The 21,665-nt window shown below is 47.8% G+C and overlaps 2 protein-coding genes across 7 annotated transcripts in view; one reads left to right on the top strand and one right to left on the bottom strand.

Moving 5' to 3' along the window:
• Positions 1-9,173: 9,173 nt before the first annotated feature.
• SPCS2 (signal peptidase complex subunit 2) lies at positions 9,174-17,742 on the bottom strand. The gene is made up of 5 exons (XM_077926874.1): positions 17,585-17,742; positions 14,257-14,340; positions 13,888-14,047; positions 12,121-12,256; positions 9,174-9,435 (listed from the first exon to the last, which is right to left on the bottom strand). The coding sequence occupies exons 1-5, from the start codon at positions 17,654-17,656 to the stop codon at positions 9,249-9,251; spliced, it is 639 nt and encodes a 212-aa protein (XP_077783000.1). The 5' UTR covers positions 17,657-17,742; the 3' UTR covers positions 9,174-9,248.
• A 151-nt stretch (positions 17,743-17,893) lies between these two features.
• Positions 17,894-21,665, top strand: part of XRRA1 (X-ray radiation resistance associated 1) — a 38,901-nt gene continuing 35,129 nt past the window's right edge. The window contains exons 1-2 of one of the 6 annotated variants that reach the window (XM_077926872.1): positions 17,894-18,099; positions 20,976-21,190. The gene's annotated coding sequence lies outside the window, so the exon portion shown is untranslated. The remainder of the gene's footprint in view (positions 18,100-20,975; positions 21,191-21,665) is intronic. The other 5 variants (XR_013392494.1, XR_013392493.1, XM_028725825.2 and 2 more) reach the window with 5 other exon arrangements.

The following is a 21,665-nucleotide window of genomic DNA, read 5'->3' as shown; positions in this document are numbered from 1 at the left end:
TCTCTCTCTATCTCTCTCTCCCTCTTCACCCACCTCGCCTGCAAAATGCAGTTTTAAAAGCGCGCCCTAGAACGACCCCCTTCCACGCTTGGGATGCTGTGTTTGTTGTGAGCCGGTGCTGGGGGGGAGAAATAGCTCATTTCCTCGCATGAAGGGTGAGAATAATGGGGGAATAATTCGGGGGTAGCCGCCCAGTTCGGTTGTCCTCCCCGCCGCCGCCATCCCCTCCATCCTCATCTCCATCACTCACCAGGCAGCAAGCTCCTCCGAGATCAGGGGGAGAGGGAGCTCTTTCGTGGGCAGGATCAACCCCACAAGTGATGGCAGGGAGGGAGCGGAGCCTCTCCAGCCCAAAAACCAGGGCAGGAGGAGTTTATCCTTTCTCCACCCGCCTCCTCTCTGCAGCACCTGCCGGGCCCCCCGGTCGTTGCGTCAGGAATTGAGCAAAGCAGGTGTGTGGATTGGGAGGATGGGAAGAGGCAGAGGCGACATTAATGAATGTTAGAATGATGTTGGATTTAAGTTAAGTGGTTTTCAGCAGTAATGTTATAAAGGTGTGCAAAAATGGTTTGTTAACAGGTGATAATCTAAATTATAATATATTAAGATTAAAGATTAGGATAAAAACAAAGAGGGAAAGGATTTGCTGAACCAACTAATTGAACTGGCTACAAAAAAGGGAGGTGCGCAGAGGTCTGGGGAACAAGCAAATGAAAGATAAGATATGGAAAGATTGAATTGTTTTTAACTGTTTTCACTTTGTATTTTTTCTTTTCCTTTTTTCTTTTTGTAACTTTTTGAAAATTTTAATAAAAATATTTTTAAAAAAGAAAGAAAGAAAGAAAGAAAGAAAGAAAGAGGCAGAGGCGACAATAACTAACGCATAGCTGTCAACTTTTCCCTTTTCTTGCAATGAATCCTATTCGGAATAAGGGAATTTCCCTTTAAAAAGGGAAAACGTTGACAGCTATGAACTACAGTGGTACCTCGAGTTACATACGCTTCAGGTTACAGACTCCGCTAACCCAGAAATAGTACTTCGGGTTAAGAGCTTTGCTTCAGGATGAGAACAGAAATCGTGCTCCGGCGGCGCGGCGGAGGCAGGAGGCCCCATTAGCTAAAGTGGTGCTTCAGGTTAAGAACAGTTCATCCTGCACTTGAACCCAAATTGATTCAGAAGGACGAAAAGGCAGAATTTTAATAATACAAATTAAAATCCAGGGAGAGAAAGTGATATTGGTTGGTATTTACGCCCCTAATGATAAAAAAGCAATTTTTTTTCCAGAAGACTAGCAACAGAACTACTTGAATTTGCAGATCAAAAGATTATCTTAATGGGAGACTTAAATGGAGTTCCAACTTTAGACAAAGACAGATCAGCCAGGAAAAAAGAGGGAGGCTCCATTAACTCCATTAACCTGAAACTGTTCTTAATCTACCACATGGGGTGGGACCTGTAAAGAGGTAAAAGGCTTTCTGGGAAATGGTATACAGTATAATGAGCTAAAGAAAATGTTTGAAAATTTGTTGCTGTTTAGTCGTGTCCGCCTCTTCGTGACTCCCTGGACCAGAAAACGCCAGGCCCTCCTGTCTTCCGCAGTATGTTTTGCGTTTTTGTTTTTGAGGCTTTTTGGGTTAATTTGTTTTTGTGACTGTGTGGAACCCAGTTCAGCTACTGATTTGATTGACTGTGTGACTGCAGAATTTGATAAATGCCACCCATCCAAACAATGACTATCATCAGTGCAGGTAAGAGAAAAAAATAATTTTAATTTTTATCATCTACAATACTGTCTTATTTATTTTATAATACAATACATTGATTATTGCTTTCATTTTAAGGATCAATGGTCTCGTCGGATCGTAAGATTCATGTTAAATTGCTGTTTTAGGGGTTGTTAAGTCTGGCTTGTATCAAACTGTTTCTATTACTTTTGATAGGAAAGTGTGCCTTGGTTTTGGAACTCTTTGGTTTTGGAACAGACTTCTGGAACGGATTAAGTTTGAGAACCAAGGTACCACTGTATTTGATTGACATTTGGATCTCTTATTCTTTTGGTGTGTTTTGCTATTTCTGCATATTCCATCGGTTTATTTTGGCACTCTTTCTCGGATGGAGCTCAAAAATTCTCTCGTTCTTCGGCCAGTTGCCGGGTCACAGTGACTTTCAAACGCTGGCCACAAGACCTGCAGGTGCAAGGTAGAGTGGTATGTATCACATGTACACCAGGTTCCCCCCCCCCCTAACAGCAATTAAATACCTCCACAAAGACGTGATGGCTTTAAAAGAGGACTGGACAAATGCCAACAAAGGTTCGTATAGTTAAAGCCTTGGTTTTCCCAGTAGTGATGTATGGAAGTGAGAGCTGGACCATCAAGAAGGCTTATCACCGAAGAATTGATGCTTTTGAATTCTGGTGCTGGAGGAGACTCTTGAGAGTCCCATGGACTGCAAGAAGATCAAACCTCTCCATTCTGAAGGAAATCAGCCCTGAGTGCTCACTGGAAGGACAGATCCTGAAGCTGAGGCTCCAAGACTTTGGGCACCTCATGAGAAGAGAAGACTCCCTGGAAAAGACCCTGCCGTTGGGAAAGATGGAGGGCACAAGGAGAATGGGACGACAGAGGAGGACGAGATGGTTGGACAGTGTTCTCGAAGCTACCAGCATGAGTTTGACCAAACTGCGGGAGGTAGTGGAAGACAGGAGTGCCTGGCGTGCTCTGGTCCATGGGGTCGCAAAGAGTCGGACACGACTAAACGACTAAACAACTAAACAACAACAGATAAATCCATGGAGGAGACTATCGATGGCTCCTAGACCTAACCAGGATCATTGTGCTTTTGTTCCTCAGCTGGAGGCAGCAATGCTTTTTAACACCAATTGCTGGAAACCACAGGAGAGGAGAGAATTGCTCTTGTGTTCAAATCCCGCTTGCAGGTTTTGCAAAAGAAGCAATTGGTTGCCCACTGTGAGACCAGGACGCTGGGCCATTTTGGACCTGATCCGGCAGGCAACAATGGCAACTGTGATGGCCTGGGAATCTGATTCAGAGGCTGAGTTGGAGGAATTCCAGCCTGCACAGGAGTCCCCGCCTCCAGGGCCGGCTGAACTGGGGCAGGGCCTTGAATCTGAAGGGCCCGCACCTGTGCCGGATCCTCAGGAGCAGACACCAGATGAATCCACTCTGGCTCCGGAGGTGATTGAGGACCCATTGCCTGCAGGTGCCCCTCTCCCAGTCCTGTCAGGGGAAGGTGAAGCTGCCCCTGGGTCCAGTAACCCTCCATCCTCTCCGGAGCTGCAGAGGCTCAGGGCAGAGAAGGGGAGGGAACTAAGTTCTCTCAGGAGGAGTGCTCAACTGAAGGCCAGAAGAGGCGAGTCACCTGTGGGCCGGGACCGTCCTAGGGCCCAGAGGAGATAAAGGCCAGTCAGCCCAGTCCCAGGTTGCGGGAGCAACATCGTTGGAAACCTGTTCCTGCCAGCACCCTGTCCTGCTCTTCCAGAGTTCCTGACCACACCCAGCTCCTTGCCTTGGACCCCGCTTCGTCCTTGGCGGACAGCCTCCAGACCCTTGACCCAGCACCAGACTCAGAGCACGCCGCACGGTAACCCCCGCGGGATCAGCACAGCAACAAAGGAGGAATGTCCATCCAGAAACCAGCTGGAACAAGCACAGTATTGGAAGTGGAATCAGATAGAACTGCCCTGATACCGTCAGGATACCTTCAGCATATATCCCGAATGCACAATTTATGAAAGGATGCGTTTACCTAGACAGGTGTCCCTTCCTTCTGCCCTTGTCTTGTCAATACGAGTTTCACATCTTCATCTTTGGGTGAGGAGCCACCATGCCAGAACGAGCGCCAGACGTTTTTTAATGGAGGTACAAGAAGGTTCTGTAACAGCTGCAGGGCAAGGCAGCCGGTGTGAAGTATAATCAATACAATCATCATCATCTAGAAACCAGTTTGGCTGGACTTAATGAAACTCTAGGGACGCAGGTGGCGCTGTGGGTTAAAGTCTCAGCACCTAGGACTTGCCGATCGAAAGGTCGGCGGTTCGAATCCCTGCGGCGGGGTGCGCTCCTGTCGTTCGGTCCCAGCGCCTGCCAACCTAGCAGTTCGAAAGCACCCCCGGGTGCAAGTACATAAATAGGGACCGCTTTCTAGCGGGAAGGTAAACGGTGTTCCGTGTGCTGCCCTGGCTTGCCAGAGCAGCTTCGTCACGCTGGCCATGTGACCTGGAAGTGTCTGCGGACAGCACTGGCTCCCGGCCTATAGAGTGAGATGAGCGCACAACCCTAGAGTCTGGCAAGACTGGCCCGTACGGGCAGGGGTACCTTTACCTTTAATGAAACTCTGCCTCACTAACAGATTTTGTATAAAACAGAACCAATTCTGTGCTGGAAGTGTAAAGAAGCAGAAGGAATGTTCTTCGACATGTGGTGGACATGCTAAAAAAAGGTAAAAAGTGTACCAATCAGAAGCTGCGCTTTGGTTTTTGAACATTTCGGAAGTCAAATGGAAGTACGTTCTGTAACAGCTGCAGGGCAAGGCAGCCGGTGTGAAGTATAATCAGAACAATCATAATCATCTAGAAACCGGTTTGGTTGGAATTATGAAACTCTGCCTCACTAACAGATTTGGGATCCCGAGGATATAATAATAATAATAATAATAATAATAATAATAATAATAATAATAATAATAATAAATAATACTTATGCTACGCCCATCTGGCCAGGCCTCCCCAGCTGCTCTGGGCAGCTTCCAACAGGTTATTAAAAACACAATAAAAGATCAAACATTAAAAACTTCCCTAAACAGGGAACCTGTAGATCAGGGAAAAGCAACATGGTGCGTTCTGGTTGTTGTTAGGCTACGATTCTCATCACCTCCAACCACAGGATCTGCTAGCTGGGGGATGATGGGAGTTGTAGCTCAGCATCTTGAGGGGTCCACATCTCTTCCTTTCCCTGTCAAAGTCTTACACTGCACCCTTCTCTCCCCTTTTGCCTTTTCCTGAGTGATGTGGCACAGCCAAAGGCACTGTATGTTTCCCTGGGCAGTGAGAGCTCCCCGAGGTTCCCGGCTCTGAAAGTCTTGCTCTTGGACGACAACCGCCTCTCCCACGCCTACGTCTTTGTCAGCCTCGCCAACCTCCGCAGGTAAGGAAGACCTCCTTTGCTTACTATAATAATGTAATCATAATAATTTTTTACTTATACCCCGCCCATCTGGCTGGGCTTCCCCAGCCACTCTAGGCGGCTCCCAACAGAATATTAAAAACACGATGAAACATCAAACATTAAAAACTTCCCTAAACAGGGCTGCCTTCAGATGCCTTCTAAAAGTCAGATAGTTGTTTATTTCCTTGACATCTGACGGGAGGGTGTTCCACAGGGCGGGCGCCACCACCGAGAAGGCCCTCTGCCTGGTTCCCTGTAACCTCGCTTCTCGTAGTGAGGGAACTGCCAGAAGACCCTTGGAGCTGGACCTCAGTGTCTGGGCTGAACGATGGGGGTGGAGATGCTCCTTCAGGTCTACCTACGGGACCGCCTCTCCTGGTATGCCCCGCAGAGGACCTTAAGGTCCACAAATGACAACACTTTGGAGGTCCCAGGTCGCAAGGTGGTTAGATTGGTCTCAACTAGGGCCAGGGCCTTTTCAGTACTGGCCCCGACTTGGTGGAATGCTCTGTCACAAGAGACCAGGGCCCTGTGGGACTTGACATCTTTCTGCAGGGCCTGCAAGATGGAGCTGTTCCGCCTGGCCTTTGGTTTGGACTCAGTCTGACCCTTATGTTTCCCTCCCCTTATGGTTTTGATCTATGGGCTACTATTAAAATGAGGCTGCATTTTAAATTGTATTTTAAATTGTTTTTTTCCCTCCCCCCCCCCATTATGTTTTTATTGTAATTGTACTGGTGTCAGCCGCCCTGAGCCCAGCTTTGGCCAGGGAGGGCATGGTATAAATAAAAAATTATTATTATTATTATTATTATTATTATTATTATTATTATTATTGGGCTGAGGCCATTTAGGGCTTTCAAGGTCAGCACCAACACTTTGAATTGTGCTCGGAAACATACTGGGAGCCAATGTAGGTCTTTCAGGACCGGTGTTACCGTATTTTTCGCTCTATAAGACGCACCAGACCACAAGACGCACCTAGTTTTTGGAGGAGGAAAACAAGAAAAAAAATATTCTGAATCTCAGAAGCCAGAACAGCAAGAGGGATCGCTGTGCAGTGAAAGCAGCAATCCCTCTTGCTGTTCTGGCTTCTGGGATAGATGCGCAGCCTGCATTCGCTCCATAAGACACACACACACATTTCCCCTTACTTTTTCGGAGGGAAAAAGTGAGTCTTATAGAGCAAAAAATACAGTATGTGGTCTCGGCGGCTGCTCCCAGTCACCAGTCTAGCTGCCGCATGGTGAGGGCATGTAACTCTCAGCAGCTATCCATGAGCAGAGACACCCACATGCGCAATTTCAACCAGCCTGCCTTCAAACGCGTTCGGTTCAAACCGTTCAGGCGAAATGCGCATAAAATCTTCTTGCATTGCAGGGGTCGGACTAGATGCCCCTTGACGTCCCTTCCAACTCTACAATTCTCTGACTCCATAAGATGTGATCGTACCGTATTTGCTATCACATTGTAGTTTTGGTATTCACGTTATCAAATTGTTCTTGAGATCGATTTTGAGATGCATCGCTGTTTTTGTTGTTGTAAGTCGCTTTGATTTTTTTGTGGGCGGAAAGGTGCCTTGCAAATAAAACGATGGCGGTGATTTAATTACCATATTTTTCGCTCCGTAAGACTCATTTTTTTCCTCCTAAAAAGTAAGGGGAAACGTCTGTGCGTCTTATGGAGTGAATGCGTGGTCCCTGGAGCCGAATTGCCCAGGGGCGAAAAGCAGATCATGCTTTCTTTTTTAAAAAGAGGGAAGGGGGTGTTGAAACAAAGCTGCTGATTGTTTGCGGATCGGGGAGAGAGATAAGGAATGCTAGAGATAAAGGAGGCTGCCTGGGAGGGGGGAGGTAAAGACAGTGAACTTGCAAGGAGAGGAGACAGGAAGATTAAAGCAATGAGGAGAGAAATTAGAAGAAAAGGAGGAGCAGAAAACTGCTCCAGCTAAGGAAAAGGCACTAAGGCAAACAAGAGGGAAGGGAGTGTTGAAACAAAGCCGCTGAACAGCTGATTGGCAAGGGATTGGGAGATAAGGGACTCTAGAAATAAAGGAGGCTGCCTGGGAAGGGGAAGGAAAAAACACATGGATCCTCAGGATTTTTGCATTGGGTCATCCCAAATTCTTCATCAGATCACATAGCATGACCATGGCTATAGCCTGCACCAAAAAAATCACACACCCACTGTTTCGTGGGGCCACAATGGCACAAAAACATGGTTGAATGCACGGATCCACATGGATTCTCAGGATTTTTGCATTTGGCTACCCCAAACTCATGGGATGCGGGTGGCGCTGTGGGTAAAAGCCTCAGCGCCTAGGGCTTGCCGATGGAAAGGTCGGCGGTTCGAATCCCCACGGCGGGGTGAGCTCCCGTTGTTCGGTCCCAGCGCCTGCCAACCTAGCAGTTCGAAAGCACCCCCGGGTGCAAGTAGATAAATAGGGACCGCTTACTAGCGGGAAGGTAAACGGCGTTTCCGTGTGCGGCTCTGGCTCGCCAGATGCAGCTTTGTCATGCTGGCCACGTGACCCGGAAGTGTCTCCGGACAGCGCTGGCCCCTGGCCTCTTGAGTGAGATGGGCGCACAACCCTAGAGTCTGTCAAGACTGGCCCGTACGGGCAGGGGTACCTTTACCTTTACCCCAAACTCACCATCAAATCACATATCATGTCTGCGGCCACAGCTTGAACCATAAAAATCATACAGCCACTGTTTCATTCAGAATTTTTTTTTCTTGTTTTCCTCCTCTAAAAACTAGGTGTGTCTTATGGTCAGGTGCGTCTCATGCAGCGAAAAATACAGTATTTACCAGAAGGCTGCAGATTAAAAGCATTGGTTGGGAGAAGAGATGGAACTCAGAGGCAGAACATCTGCTTGCATGCAGTAGGTCCTTGACTCAATAGAAGGCAGCTTCTCAACTAAAATTAATTCCAATTCTTCCTGACGTCACTGCCTTGTTTGTTGCATTATATTCTGCATTATATTATTTTTCTAATGATATATAATCTTATGGTATTACTCTTTTAAAAGGCTGCTGTTATGCGCCATCAAACCTCAGAAATACATATTTTCAAAAAGGTTTCCGAATTTGGCTGCTGGTGTACGTTTGTGTTACGCATATCTGTTATTGAGTGTGTTGAGGTCACACAATCTATTACATTTGCAAGAGAGACAACAGGACCGCTTTGATTCCACTCCCAATCCCATGAACACTTTCACACTGTTTTGACGTAAATTTGTTCCTTTTATTGGAGAAAAAAGTCATTTTAGAAAATGGTTGTTCACAGAAGGGATAGAAGAGATTTTTCAGCACGAATCAAATGCACCAGATGGGACAAAAAACAGATGGAATGGATTTTAAACCCCTCCTTGTTGTTTTCTTTTACTAACTCCTGCCGATGCCTTTGTCCTGAAATACACCCTGGCAGATTTACTCAGCTTCCTTCCCAGGTCTCTCTCCCATCCAATAAAAGGTTTTCTTATTAAAAAAAAATCATTTTCCTTCCGCCTGATTGATAAATATATATAAAAAAACCAAAACTTGCTTGCAAATGGACAACGTTGGCTTAATAATGCAAGTCCTGTCTTGAATCCCTAACATAAAAACCTAAGAATCCTTTCGCAGCCAGCAGCCAAGACAAACATTAATTCAGCAGAGCTTTTGTGATAAATGCTGCGTGGTGCAGGGCTGCCTCCTAAAGCAGTTGCCAGCTTAAAATAAAAATAATTCTACAGAGGGCTATGCAACCTCCCCCCTTCTGAGAGTCCTTAGCAAGTCCACCTTCATAGTAGCAAAGGAACCTGATGGAGCAGGTTGAAGACGTTCTCAAAGCAAGGCAAAGCGAATCCTGGCTGGGTCTTTGCATCTGTTTTGTATGTCTGAAATTTAAAATCTTTTCTCCCCCCCACAGGAGAGAGACAGAGAAAGGAAGGAAGAACAGAAAGAGAAAGAGAGAGATCTCAGGACAAAAACAGAGGCTAACATTCGTTGCTATTTTGCTTTATTGGCTTAAATTCAGCATGAGCCCAGCGGGTACGGTGGACGCCGGACGGAGCCTCCTACTTTATCTTCCTCTCTGTGAGCAGGCTGTCGTGAAGCTTGGAGATTTCTGGCTCAAAGGCTTCCATGACTAAGGTGCCGTTGCAGTCGAAGAATTTGGCGATGGACATGGTGAATTCCGCCTCCCTCTGCTGCCTGGTTCTGCCGCTGATGAATGTCATCTTCAGGGTGTATTTGTCGTCAAACCTGGAGAGGTGGTTGCAGGAGCAGAGAGAGCTGGAGGTCAAGCCATTTCAGTTCTGCTTGCAGCTGCATTGTAGAGCTGAAGCTAATAGTTCTGATGTTTTATTGTATTTTTAATATTTTGTTGGGAGCCACCCAGAGTGGCTGGGGAAGCCCAGCCAGATGGGCGGGGTATAAATTATGATTATATTAGTCTGGTTAAACGGATCGGAATCTCACTAGACGCCCTGCACTTCTTATTGAGTCCAGCATCCTGTTTTCACAGCGGCCAATCAGGAGACTTTGGGAAATCAGGAGATTTTGGGAATCCTGCAAGCAGGATTCTGATTTCCAGAAACCGGTATTATTGCTATTACTATTATTTATTAAAGTGGTATACCACCCTACGCCTCCAGGTCTCAGGGTGGTTACAACATAAAACCACAATATAAAAAAATACAAAATACATAATAAAAATTAAAAACAACCCAGTAACACCCCCCCCAACACTTTTAAAAAGGGCATAGCCAACCTAATAGCACTCAATAACTTGTGATAGTTCAGCCCGACTCTCAATGGGGAAGGCTGAACCATTCCAGGGGCAAGAGGAGAAGGCAAACATGATTTTCCACAAGCAGTTCCCACTGTCCTCATAGAAAATTAGCCCGAAAGAGCAAATCCTAGCTCTGTACGTGGAAGGGATTTTTCTGCATGCAGCTTTCCTGGGCAAGAGCCTCCCACCTCCAGTTTAGCACCGTGGTGAAGAACAAGCTTTCAGAAGCGTGATCCTGCTCGCAAGCCAAGAATTGTCTGTTTCAAATTGTCACTGTTTTCTTAGGGATAATGGTGATCGTGTAGCATGAGCGGGTTTCAAGTGCTTAATCTGAATAATTAGAAGCGAGGCAGTCTGCAGGGCTGTGAGGGCAACATTTGGCTGCTATACTCTGCGACGGCAAGGTTAAGGTTCCTTTAAGGTCTTACAAGCGCAATACCTCAAGGACCGCCTTTCTTTATATAAACCATCCTGGAATCTGCATTCATCACGAGGCCCTTCTATGTGTGCCTCCTCCATGTGAAGTCCGGAGGGTGGCAACACAGGAACGGGGCCTTTTCTGCAGTGGCTCCCCATTTGCGGAGTGCTCTTCTATATATAGTCGTACCTTGGAAGCCGAATGTCTTGGCTCCCGAACGATCAAAACCCTGAAGCAAGTGTCCAGGTTTTCAAATGAGTTTTGGAAGCCAAACATCTGGCACAGCTTCTGATTGGCCGCAGGATGCGGAAGCCGCGCTTTAGTTTTCGGACGGTTCCAGGAGTCAAACGGACTCCTGGAATGCATTCTGTTCAAAAACCAAGGTACCACTGATCTTTAGGCGCCAGGCAAAAATGTTCCTCTTCAACCAAGCCTTGGGCAAATTAATATTCTATAGTCTTATGAATGTGTCTGTGGGAAGTGGGGGTTATTGTTTGGTTTTACTTAATTTACTTGTTGTTAACCTGCATTTTAAGGGACACGGGTGGCGCTGTGGGTTAAACCACAGAGCCTAGGACTTGCCGATCAGAAGGTCGGCGGTTCGAATCCCCACAACGGGGTGAGCTCCCGTTGCTCGGTCCCTGCTCCTGCCCACCTAGCAGTTCAAAAGCACGTCAAAGTGCAAGTAGATAAATAGGTATCGCTCCGGCGGGAAGGTAAATGGTGTTTCCGTGCGCTGCTCTGGTTCGCCAGAAGCGGCTTAGTCATGCCGGCCACATGACCCAGAAGCTGAACACTGGCTCCCTTGGCCAGTAAAGCGAGATGAGCGCCACAACCCCAGAGTCGGTCACGACTGGACCTAATGGCCAGGGGCCCCTTTACCTTTAACTTGTATTTTATTCTGTGAACTGCCCCGAGATCTATTGATGAAGGGCTTTATATAAATTTAATAAATAGAATAAATAAATGAGGTGGCACAGCTGGCAAACAGGAAGAGGGCAGAAATGGGGAACTGAGGATAGCAAGGCTCTGCCGGGGAAACGTTGCTTCTGCACCGAGGAGCAGCATTCATGGCCTGAGCGAACTCTGCAAATTAACTAGAGCTGCACCACGCTTGTTTACTGGGCCCAATTCAGGCATAGGCAAACTTGGCCCTCCAGATGCTTTGGGACTACAACTCCCACCATCCTAGCGAAGTGGCCAGGGATGATGGGAATTGTAGTCTCAAAACATCTGGAGGGCTGAGTTTGCCTATGCCTGGCCTAACTGATTCTGGTCGCCAAGCAAATATGCAAATCTCAGGAACCTCCCGTCCTATACCTTGGAAACTCTGCTCAGCTGCCCACCTCTGTCTTATGCTGTTTCAGCTTATGCAGGAACACAGTGTCAGACTACTGGGTCCATCTGGCTCAGTACTGTCTACACTGGCAGGCAGCCGCTCCCTAGTGTTTTAGACGGGTCCTGGCGAGCCCTGCTGGGAGATGCTAGGCATGTAAGAAGATCGTCTGTCTGCAAGACAGATGCTCTGACTCTGAGCTACATGCGCAACATCCAGGGCTAGAAATTTGTGTTTCCTCCAGAAACAAATGACCGAGATTCTCAGGGCGCCAAATTCGATAGCCGAAACCAGCCCCTACAGCTGCGGGGTACAAATACAGAAATGGAGAGAATACTCAAAAGCCCTGAACATCGTTAGAAGGTTTCTCCCAGGGCGGGAGGGGAGAGAAGAGGCTGGTACCTTTTCAGACTCGAGGAAAGCTGCCAGATGTCATCGGGATCCATTCCAGCTGGATCTTTTCTATGTGCTACCAGGAAGATGCTCTTCTCCTTATACGAGGTATAGATGGTCAGAATCCCCATCATAACAAAATACGTGGGGAGACATTAAGGAAAAGAGTGCCGGAAAAGAGAATTATTGCCCTATGAAAGCCACGGGCCCGGATCTGACGGTTTTGCAAACGAGGAATGCCACCGGGCTCAAGCCCACTTGACGGGAGCAGCAATAAAACTGCCAGCGCGTTTGCAAAGCTAAGCAATGGTCCAGTAGGGTTTCACATTGGATGGGAGGATGCCTGCGTTTTTTGGGGGGAGGGGGTTGGACTAGATGACGCTCTGGATCCCTTCTAACTCTGCAATCCTATACAAAATCGCAAGAAATCAGAAAGGGGGTTTCCCAGCAGTGTGGCCTTTCCTCTTGTGTGGACAGGGTTCTGGAGTAAGGTTCCATGTGATTAGGAAGTCATGTATTACTATGACTTTATTGAATTGTCTTGATGAATTCATTGTTGTTGATTTAGGTAGGTAGCCGTGTTGGTCTGATGCAGTAGAAATATATTTTTAAAATGTCCAGTAGCACCTTAGAGACCAACTAAGTTTGTTCTTGGTAAGAGCTTTCGTGTGCTTGCACACTTCTTCAGATACCTCCAGTATTCTTCAGTTTCTGAAGAAGTGTGCATGCACACGAAAGCTCATACCATGAACAAACTTAAAGGGACCCCTGACTGTTATGTCCAGTCGCGGACGACTCTGGGGTGGCGGTCTCTAAGGTGCTAGTGGACAATTTATTTATTTTATATTTATATTTCATTGTTGTTGTTTGCTTTATATGCCATTGCATTTGACATTCTAGTGAATATCAACGTACAGTGGTACCTCAGTTTATGAACTTAATCCATTCCAGAAGACTGTTCTTAAACTGAAAGTGTTCTTAAACCAAGGTGTGCTTCCCCTAATGAGGCCTCCCGCTGCCGGCACCCTTCCACTGTATGGATTCCGTTCTTAGACCGAGGTAAAGTTCGCAAACCGGGACACTACTTCCGGTTTTGCAGAGTTCGTAAACAGAGCTGTTCTTAAACTGAGGTACCACTGTAGAAGTTGCATTTTCAGCTGAATCCGGGGAAACCACTTGAAGCATCTGTTGTGTCAAACTACCGTGGTACCTTGGTTTGCAACTGCTTTGGGTTACAAGCGTTTTGGATTACAATCACATCAAACCCGGAAGTGTGTGTCCCTTTTTTGGGATTACAACCAATTGGGAGGGGGGGCATTGGTGAAAGCGCGCCATAGGTTACAACCTGTTTTGGTTTACAACTGGACCTCCTGAACGGATTATGGTTGTAAACCAAGGTACCACTGTATTTCAATTGCTTTTGTTTGATTTGCCCATTGCAAACAGCTGAAAGCCTGTAAATTTTTAATAATAAACCCGATTTGCAATGGGAGTTGAATTTTGATTGCAACTGTAGTTCAACCATTTGCAATGCAGGAATCTTTGCCCAACGTGGGGCTCGAACGCACAAACCTGAGATGAAGAGTCTAATGCTCTACCAACTGAGCTATCCCAGGGCTTTCCACAACTGCACTTTCCGTCTTGCGCAAGCGGGGTGGGGGCAGCTTTGACAAGACACCCTCTTAAGGGCAGGCTAGATCTGATTTCGGCAACCAAGCCATGAAGGGGAATGAACGCTTGGGGGAGTATGAAGCCCCCACACCAAAAAAGGATATGATACAACACAGACTGCAAGAACTGGCTTGGATTCGGGGAAGGGGTGAAGGTAATCCCATATTAAAGCCACGATGGCAAAGAGGCAAGAGATTGTGCAGATAACAAGGCGGCCATCTATCAGGCAGAAGTTCTCCACGTACTTGTACTTTTCCAACAGAACCTAGAGGGGGGAAAGAAGCGCCTTTAAAAAAGGAAAGAGCAAACCCGATCTAGACCTCGAGGAGTCATAGGATCAGAGCGATGGGGAGATGCAGGAATTTAGCAAAGTATTCCCCAACTGACTGCTGAGGGGGCTAGCAAGGAGTAAATGAAGCCTGCAAAACCATGAAGGAAATACCCGGCTATTCCACAAGGGAGGGGAAATGGTACCTTTTTGGCGGAATCGTCCAACGAGTTCTTCACGGCTGAACCATCCCACTTGTCCACTTTTACAGGTTTGTCATCAATCTTCCACTGTGGGGGTAAAGGAACAAAAACACAAGAGTTGCGTCAATGAGTGCACCTCAATTATCGCAGGTGAAAGCGGTCGGTCATCTTGTGTGTCTGTTAAATTTATAATCATCTCTTCTATGTCAACAGCAGCATCTGGTTGGCTCCCAAACCATTTCCAATTTGGGGCCCAGTGAATGTTTTCAGCGCAGCGCTCCTGAAATGTGCAACGCTGACAGCGACGGAATAATTTGTGCTGCAGAGAGGAACACCAGGTGCAGCTTGCCAAATTCCTCTGCCTGCAATTAAACGCGATGATAAATACACTGGATTACATCCAAAAAGGTGAAATGTCTATACAGTGGTACCTCGGATTACATACGCTTCAGGTTACATACACTTCAGGTTACAGACTCTGCTAACCCAGAAATAGTACCTTGGGTTAAGAACTTTGCTTCAGGATGAGAACAGAAATCGTGCTCCGGCAGCGCAGTGACAACGGGAGGCCCCATTAGCTAAAGTGGTGCTTCAAGTTTAGAACACTTTCAGGTTAAGAACAGACCTCTGGAACGAATTAAGTACTTAACCCGAGGTACCACTGTAATAGTTTTCCCTGCAGTCAGGGGTTGATCGATGGACCTCACATATCAGAGGGAACCCTATAACACTGACCATTACAACAGGGGAAGCCACAGCTCAGAGGCAGGCAGATCACGAGTCTTTCCAAGAACCCAGGCTCTAGCACAGGGGTTGGCAAAGTTTTTGTGGCTTGGGCTGTTTCACAGTCCCGCAGACACTGCAGTGGGCTAGAGTGCGCGCGCAGGCAAAAACACTATTTATGGCGCCCCTTCCGGCGCAGAGGATGCATGCGCAGCTTCCCACTGGCTGCAGGAGCTTCCTGAAGCCAATGGGAAATCGGCTAGTGTCGCAGAAGGCGGTCCCTGCTCTGAGCGGGCAGTGGGGGTCCCTGGCAGGCGGCAGGGGTCCATGGGCTGGTTAAACGACCCCCATGGGCGAAAAAAGATGTGGTGTTGATGTCTTCAGCCCTGACATGCTTCATTTTATGCTACAGGGTTTTTGCTTGTGAGCAGAGCCAGGTTGGGACCATGCCACACACACACACCACAAGAAGAAGATTGGAGCAGGACTGTGGTAGGGCAAAGAGTGAAAGCCCCTCTCCCCATGCATAGAGAAAATACAGGGCGAAATGATCCATTTTGCATGTTCAAACAAAAAACTCTCCGCCACATTTGGTTATAAACAGTTGTTAAGATACATATGTTTGTGGAACATCGTAGCAGGAATCAACACAGGCTTTTGAAAAGATGCACAAGCTTGAAGCATAAGCCCTAGGCTGTATTAAATGAAGTTTTACTTGCTGTAATGAATAGATCGAAGTTAGTCACGTCCCTCAATTCCTACTCCTGAGTATGACTGAATGGAGCCCTGCCTAATAAAGATACTAAGAGCTAATGTGGCCTAGCGGTCAGAGGCTAAGCCATGAACTTCCTTCCTCCTTCCATTTCTGCAGGTTGCTTCCTGTTACTCGCTACAACTCTAAAACAGACACACACATCACCCTTCTTAAAGTACACATCACCCTTCTTGAGACAGCGGGAGCGTTTCAACTGCCCAAGGTTCAAAGGGAATTCTGAATCCATCCCTTTCCAACACGGGAGACAGAAAGCAAGCTTTCCTGTGGATAATATGATATAATCCTACGAAGGGCAACAATTCAGATTTGTTCAAGACTCTGGAAGTCTAGGGCTGTGCGAGTCCCCTGTCTGAAACCCTGGAGAGCAGCTGCCCATCAGTGTAGGTGATACTGACAGCTCTCACCATCAGAAAGTTCTTCCTGATGTTTAGTCAGCATTTGCCTTTCTTGTCTAGCCATGGGTTCGAGTCCTACCCTCCAGAGCTGGAGAAAACAAGCTTGCGCCATCTTTCACGTGACGTCCCTTCATATATTTGACAACAACTATCGCATCTCCTCTCAGTCTCCTCTTTCCCAGGCTCAACATCCCAAGCTCCTTCAACCGTTCCTCATCAGGCTGAGCTTCTAAATCCCTGATCATCTTGGTCGCCCTTCCTTGCACACCTTCCAGCTTGTCAATAACCTTCTTGTTCAGGGAAGTTTTTAATGCGTGACATTTTAATTTATTTTTAATCTTTGTTGGAAGCCGCCCAGAGTGGCTGGGGAAATTCAGCCGGATGGGCGGGGTACAAATAACAAATTATTATTATTATTAAATTGTGCAAAGAAATGCTGCAGGGGAGGGAGAGAACAGCCTCCTCCTCCATGAACATCCCTCTTTCAAAGCCAACGCAGCTGGTGGACACTAACAACATCAAGGAACACAAGAGCCCTGCAGCTGGGTCAGGCCAAAGGGACACCCCCTAACCTTCCGCCCAGCATCCTCACATGATAGCAGCGGCACGAGAGCTCAGTGGGTAGAGCACAAGGCTGTTGCTCTCAGGGTTGCGGGCTGGAGCCCCACGTTGGGCGAAAGATCCCTGCATTGCAGGGGGCTGGACTAGATGGCCCTCGTGGCATCGCAGCCGCTGCACCTCCTACTCCTCCAAAGCCACCCGAATTGCTGGCCGCCCTGAACTCAGCGCCAGCGATTTCTGCGCGCTAATGGCGCGAAGAACCGGGAATTGGGGGAGGGGGAAAGCTGCCTTGTGGCTCCTCTGGGAATAGATGGATGGAGCCTAATAATAATAATTTATTATTTATACCCCGCTCATCTGGCTGGGTTTCCCCAGCCACTCTGGGCGGCTTCCAACTGAATATTACAAACAATACAGCACCAGACACTAAAAACTTCCCTAAACAGGGCCGCCTTCTGTTGTCTTTTAAAAGTAAAATAGTTGTTTATTGCCTTGACATCTGGTGGGAGGGCGTTTCACAGGGCGGGCGCCACCACCGAGAAGACCCTCTGCCTTGTTCCCTGTAGCTTTGCTTCTCGCAGGGAGGGAACTGCCAGAAGGCCCTCGGCGCTGGATCTCAGTGTCCGGGCTGAACGATGGAGGTGAAGATGCTCCTTCAGGTCTACTGGGCTTTTGAGGCCGTTTAGGGCTTTCAAGGTCAGCACCAACACTTTGAATTGTGCTCGGAAACGTTCCTTAGCCTACGGAACTCCCCGCCACTGCCTTCGTCCAGGCGCGCGCGCGTGGTTTGTTTTTTTGCTCCCTCCTCCCTCGCCGAGGCCCTTCCCGCCCGGGTCCCTCGAAGCAGAACGACCCCAGCCCGCTTAGCCCGGTCCACCTTTTCCAATATCCCGTTCTTGTTAGCGCCTCCGCCGCCTCCTCCTCCAGCGCCGCCGCCTTTCGCCGCCATCTTGCCTCCTCCTCCCTGCTTAGCGACCTGTTCGCCGCTGATTGGCCGGCAGCGGGAGGAACGAGGCGCGCAAGGGACGGCGGGATTGGTAGTCTGGAACGCGGCGGCGGGCGTGGAGGGAGACAGGCCGGCGCGTGCGCGCCTGCGCATTGGAGGGTTTGCCTGTTGTTTTTTAAAATGGACTGTGGAATTCTGGGAAGAACTAAGCGCGACAATGGCCCGGATTCTCCTTCGCCGCCGCCCCGCGTGGCATTCTGGGAGGCGTAGTTCCCCCCCCCGGCTTCCGGCTTCCTCGTTACCGTGGCAACCGCGTGGCCGGGCGAGGACATGGGAACCGGGGCCTCCTCGTAAAGGGGGGAAGGGAAAGAAGGCGAGCGGGGGGTGGGGGGTGGTCTTGCTCCGGAGGGGGCGGAGTAGCCTGACTGCTGCGGGGCAAAGGCCAGGTAAAGCGTGGTAGAGAATGAAAACAACCCCCCCCCCTCTTTCTCTCTTTCTGTCCCCGCCTTTCTAGCCCTTGGAGGTCTTCGGCCTCTATGGCTTCCCCCCACCCCAATGCTGCCTCACACCTGGACAGGTGACCCCGGACAGGTGAGGGGGTCGGGCTCAGGGTGCAGAGCCCCAGGCCTGCCCTCAACCCCCCTCAGCTGTGAAGATGGCTGGCGGGGCGTGTTGGGGACCAGGAAGAGATGCTGCTTTCTCTCATTCTTCCTCAGCAGTCCAAGGGACTACCTCACAGGAATGCTGTGAAGACAAAATGAGCCAGCCATATCTATCTATCTATCTATCTATCTATCTATCTATCTATCTATCTATTCATCTATTCCCATGTCTATGACTATGTTTTCTATTACTATTTCTTTCTTAGCAGCCCAAGGTACTACCTCATAGGGGTGCTGTGAAGACAAAATGGGCCAGCCATATCTATCTATCTATCTATTTCTGTATCTATATATCTATTATCTATCTATATTTCTATTTCTTTATCAGCAACCCAATGGACTACCTCACAGGAGTGCTGTGAAGACAAAATGAGCCAGCCATATCTATCTATCTATCTATCTATCTATCTATCTATCTATCTATCTATCTATTTCCATGTCTATGACTATGTTTTCTATTTCTATTTCTTTCTTGGCAGCCCAAGGAACTACCTTGCAGGGGTGCTGTGGAAATAAAATGGGCCAGCCATATCTATATATCTATTATATATATTTCCATTTCTTTATCAGCAACCCAAAGGACTACCTCGCAGGGGTGCTGTGAAGACAAAATGGGCCAGCCATATCTATCTATCTATCTCCGTATCTATCTATCTATCTATCTATCTATCTTTCTATTTCTTTCACAGCAGACCACCTCGCAGGGTGCTGTGGAAATAAAACGGGCCAGCCATATATATATTTCTCTCTCTTCTTTTCTGTTTCCATTTCTCAGCAGCCCAAGACACTACCTCACAGGGTTGCTGTGAAGATACAACAGGCCAGTCATTCTCTCATCTGTCTATATCTATCTATCTTTCTCTGTCTCTCTCTTTCTATTTCTTTCTCAGCAGCCCCAGGCACTGGGTGGCTGCGAAGCAGTGTTGTCACCTTTGTTCTGGGAAAATACAGGACAGGACCATGGGCATAGCTAGCAGATTCAGAATGAAATGTCTCAGCAAGAGTTGTTTTAAATTACTTTCTTTTGACCCCAAGGGCTCAGAAAAATCTGTCAAAATCTTTCTACAATTTCTACTTTTAGTTAAATCTTTTTATTTATTTACTTGATTTAGGTGGGGGCAGCTGCCCCCCCCCGCTCCCCCCTGGCTACACCCATGGGGGGGGGGGGTTCCCCACCTGGTGCTGAAGTGACTTCAAAGCAATCAAGTACAATCTATTGCAGGCAACAGGGTGGCCCCTCTGGAATTTATCTCACACACACACACACACACACACACACGAATGTGTAAATCTGCCTGCGCTTGGCTACCCAGAACTTAAATACATGACCTTTTGCACATCCTTTCAAGCACATGCATTTGGAGAGGATCCTTAACTTGGCAGAGAGAGAGAGAGAAGTACAGGACATAGTATTTTACATCGAAATATGTGACAATCCTGTATTGTGCAGGACAGGTGGCAGCCTTACAGTGTGAAGATAAAATGGGCCAGTCATATCTATATTTCTCTCTTTCTGTTTCTTTCTCAGCAGCCCCAGGCACTACTTCGCAGGGTTGCTGAGAAGATAAAATGGGATAAGGGAAGGGGCTGGGATCATACTCTAGGACACTGGAGGGTGTGTGAGATGGAAAGGCAAGGATTGTAAGCTTGCAAAATTCCAGTCCTCATGGCAGCTGTGGGGTGGGGTGCCTGGAAGGTAGAATAGTAGTTGGAGAGGTGTGGGTAGCTCAGTCCACAGAGCACAAAGAGGGTCATGGGTTTGAGCCCCTTGTTGGGCAGAAGATTCCTGCATTGCAGGGGGTTGGACCAGATGACCCCCAAGGTCCCTTCCAACTACGATCCTATGATTGTGTGAGAGCAAGTGAGAAGGAAGGAGGAAGGGGTGCCTGGCTGATTGCAACTGAAGCAAATGGGAGAGGCTGCATTTTCCCTGTGCAGGTTGCTGAAAAATAATAATACAGTCATACCTTGGGTTACAGACGCTTCGGGTTGCGTGGTTTTGGGTTGCGCACTGCGCCGAACCCAGAAGTACCGGAACAGGTTACTTTCAGATTTCTGCGCATGCGCAGAAGCGCTAAATTGCACTTTGTGATGTGCAGAAGCACCGAATCGCGACCTGCGCGGGCGCAGATGCGGTGCTGCAGGTTGCGAACGTGCTTCCCGCACGGATCATGTTCGCAACCCGAGTGTCCACTGTAATCAGGACTGGAGGGGGAGGGCAGGGGCAAAGTGTTCAAGTATCCCATGCTTGAAGTAGTGTGGTGTAGTGGTTAGAGTATCATACTTTGACCTGGGAAACGGGGGTTCAAAGCCCTACGTGGCCACGAAGCTCACTGCCTCTCAGCCTACCCTACCCTGAAGGGTTGTTGTGGGAATTAAATGATGAGTGGGAGAAGCATTTTCTCCTTGGAGAAAAATGTGGGATGTAAATGCAATAAGTAAATAAATAAACAGAGCCCTAATCTTGAAAAAACATACATAGGAAGCAGATGCCATTGTGGATAGATTTCTGCAGGCAAAGCCGTTGCTGGGCCCCTGAGCTACGGCCCTTCCTCTTCCTGCCCCCCATTATATGCTAAAAAATAAATCCCTGCATTTAAGGATCCAGCATGGAGGGCATAATGCTGTCTCCGAGAGCAGACCATTGCTTTTCTTTCAAGGAATGAATAGCAACCATTGATTTACAACGGGAGGAAGTCGCAGCGTGTCCTGCAGAAACACTGATCCTGGCCTGCTTTGACCCCAGTTATCGAGAATCAGCTCTGCTCCTGTCTGTGCAGCCTCCAGCTCCTGAACTCTGTTTCCAACACTAAAGCTGTGGTGTGAAGTTTAAGGAACGGGATTTTATGTGAAGATTCCTACAGCATTTCTTAAGGTACGAAATCTGGAACAGTCCTCTGCCTGTCCCTGCCATAATAATAATAATAATAATAATAATAATAATAATAATAATAATTTATTTATATCCCGCCCTCCCCAGCCAAAGCTGGGCTCAGAGCGGCTATCAACAGCAAAAATAGCACAATTTACATAAAATCACAGTCAATTAATTGAAATGCATTCTAAAATCAATTCATTCTAAAATCAATTCAGAATCAAATTAATGACAACCATTGGGCTAGAGTTCTATGAGGTTTACAGAAGGAGGGGGTCAGACTGTGCCTTGGCTGGTGGAACAGCTCTGTCTTTCAGGCCCTGCGGAAAGATGTCAAGTCCCGCAGGGCCCTAGTCTCTTGTGACAAAGCGTTCCACCAGATTGGGGCCACAGCCGAAAAAGCCCTGGCTCTGGTTGAGGCCAGCCTAACCTCCCTGTGGCCCGGGATCTCCAATATGTTTTTATCTGAAGACCG

This window comes from Podarcis muralis, chromosome 4, assembly GCF_964188315.1.
Source record: "Podarcis muralis chromosome 4, rPodMur119.hap1.1, whole genome shotgun sequence".
In the NCBI taxonomy this organism is placed as follows: domain Eukaryota; kingdom Metazoa; phylum Chordata; class Lepidosauria; order Squamata; family Lacertidae; genus Podarcis; species Podarcis muralis.
This window is presented reverse-complemented; position numbering and strand designations above follow the sequence as displayed.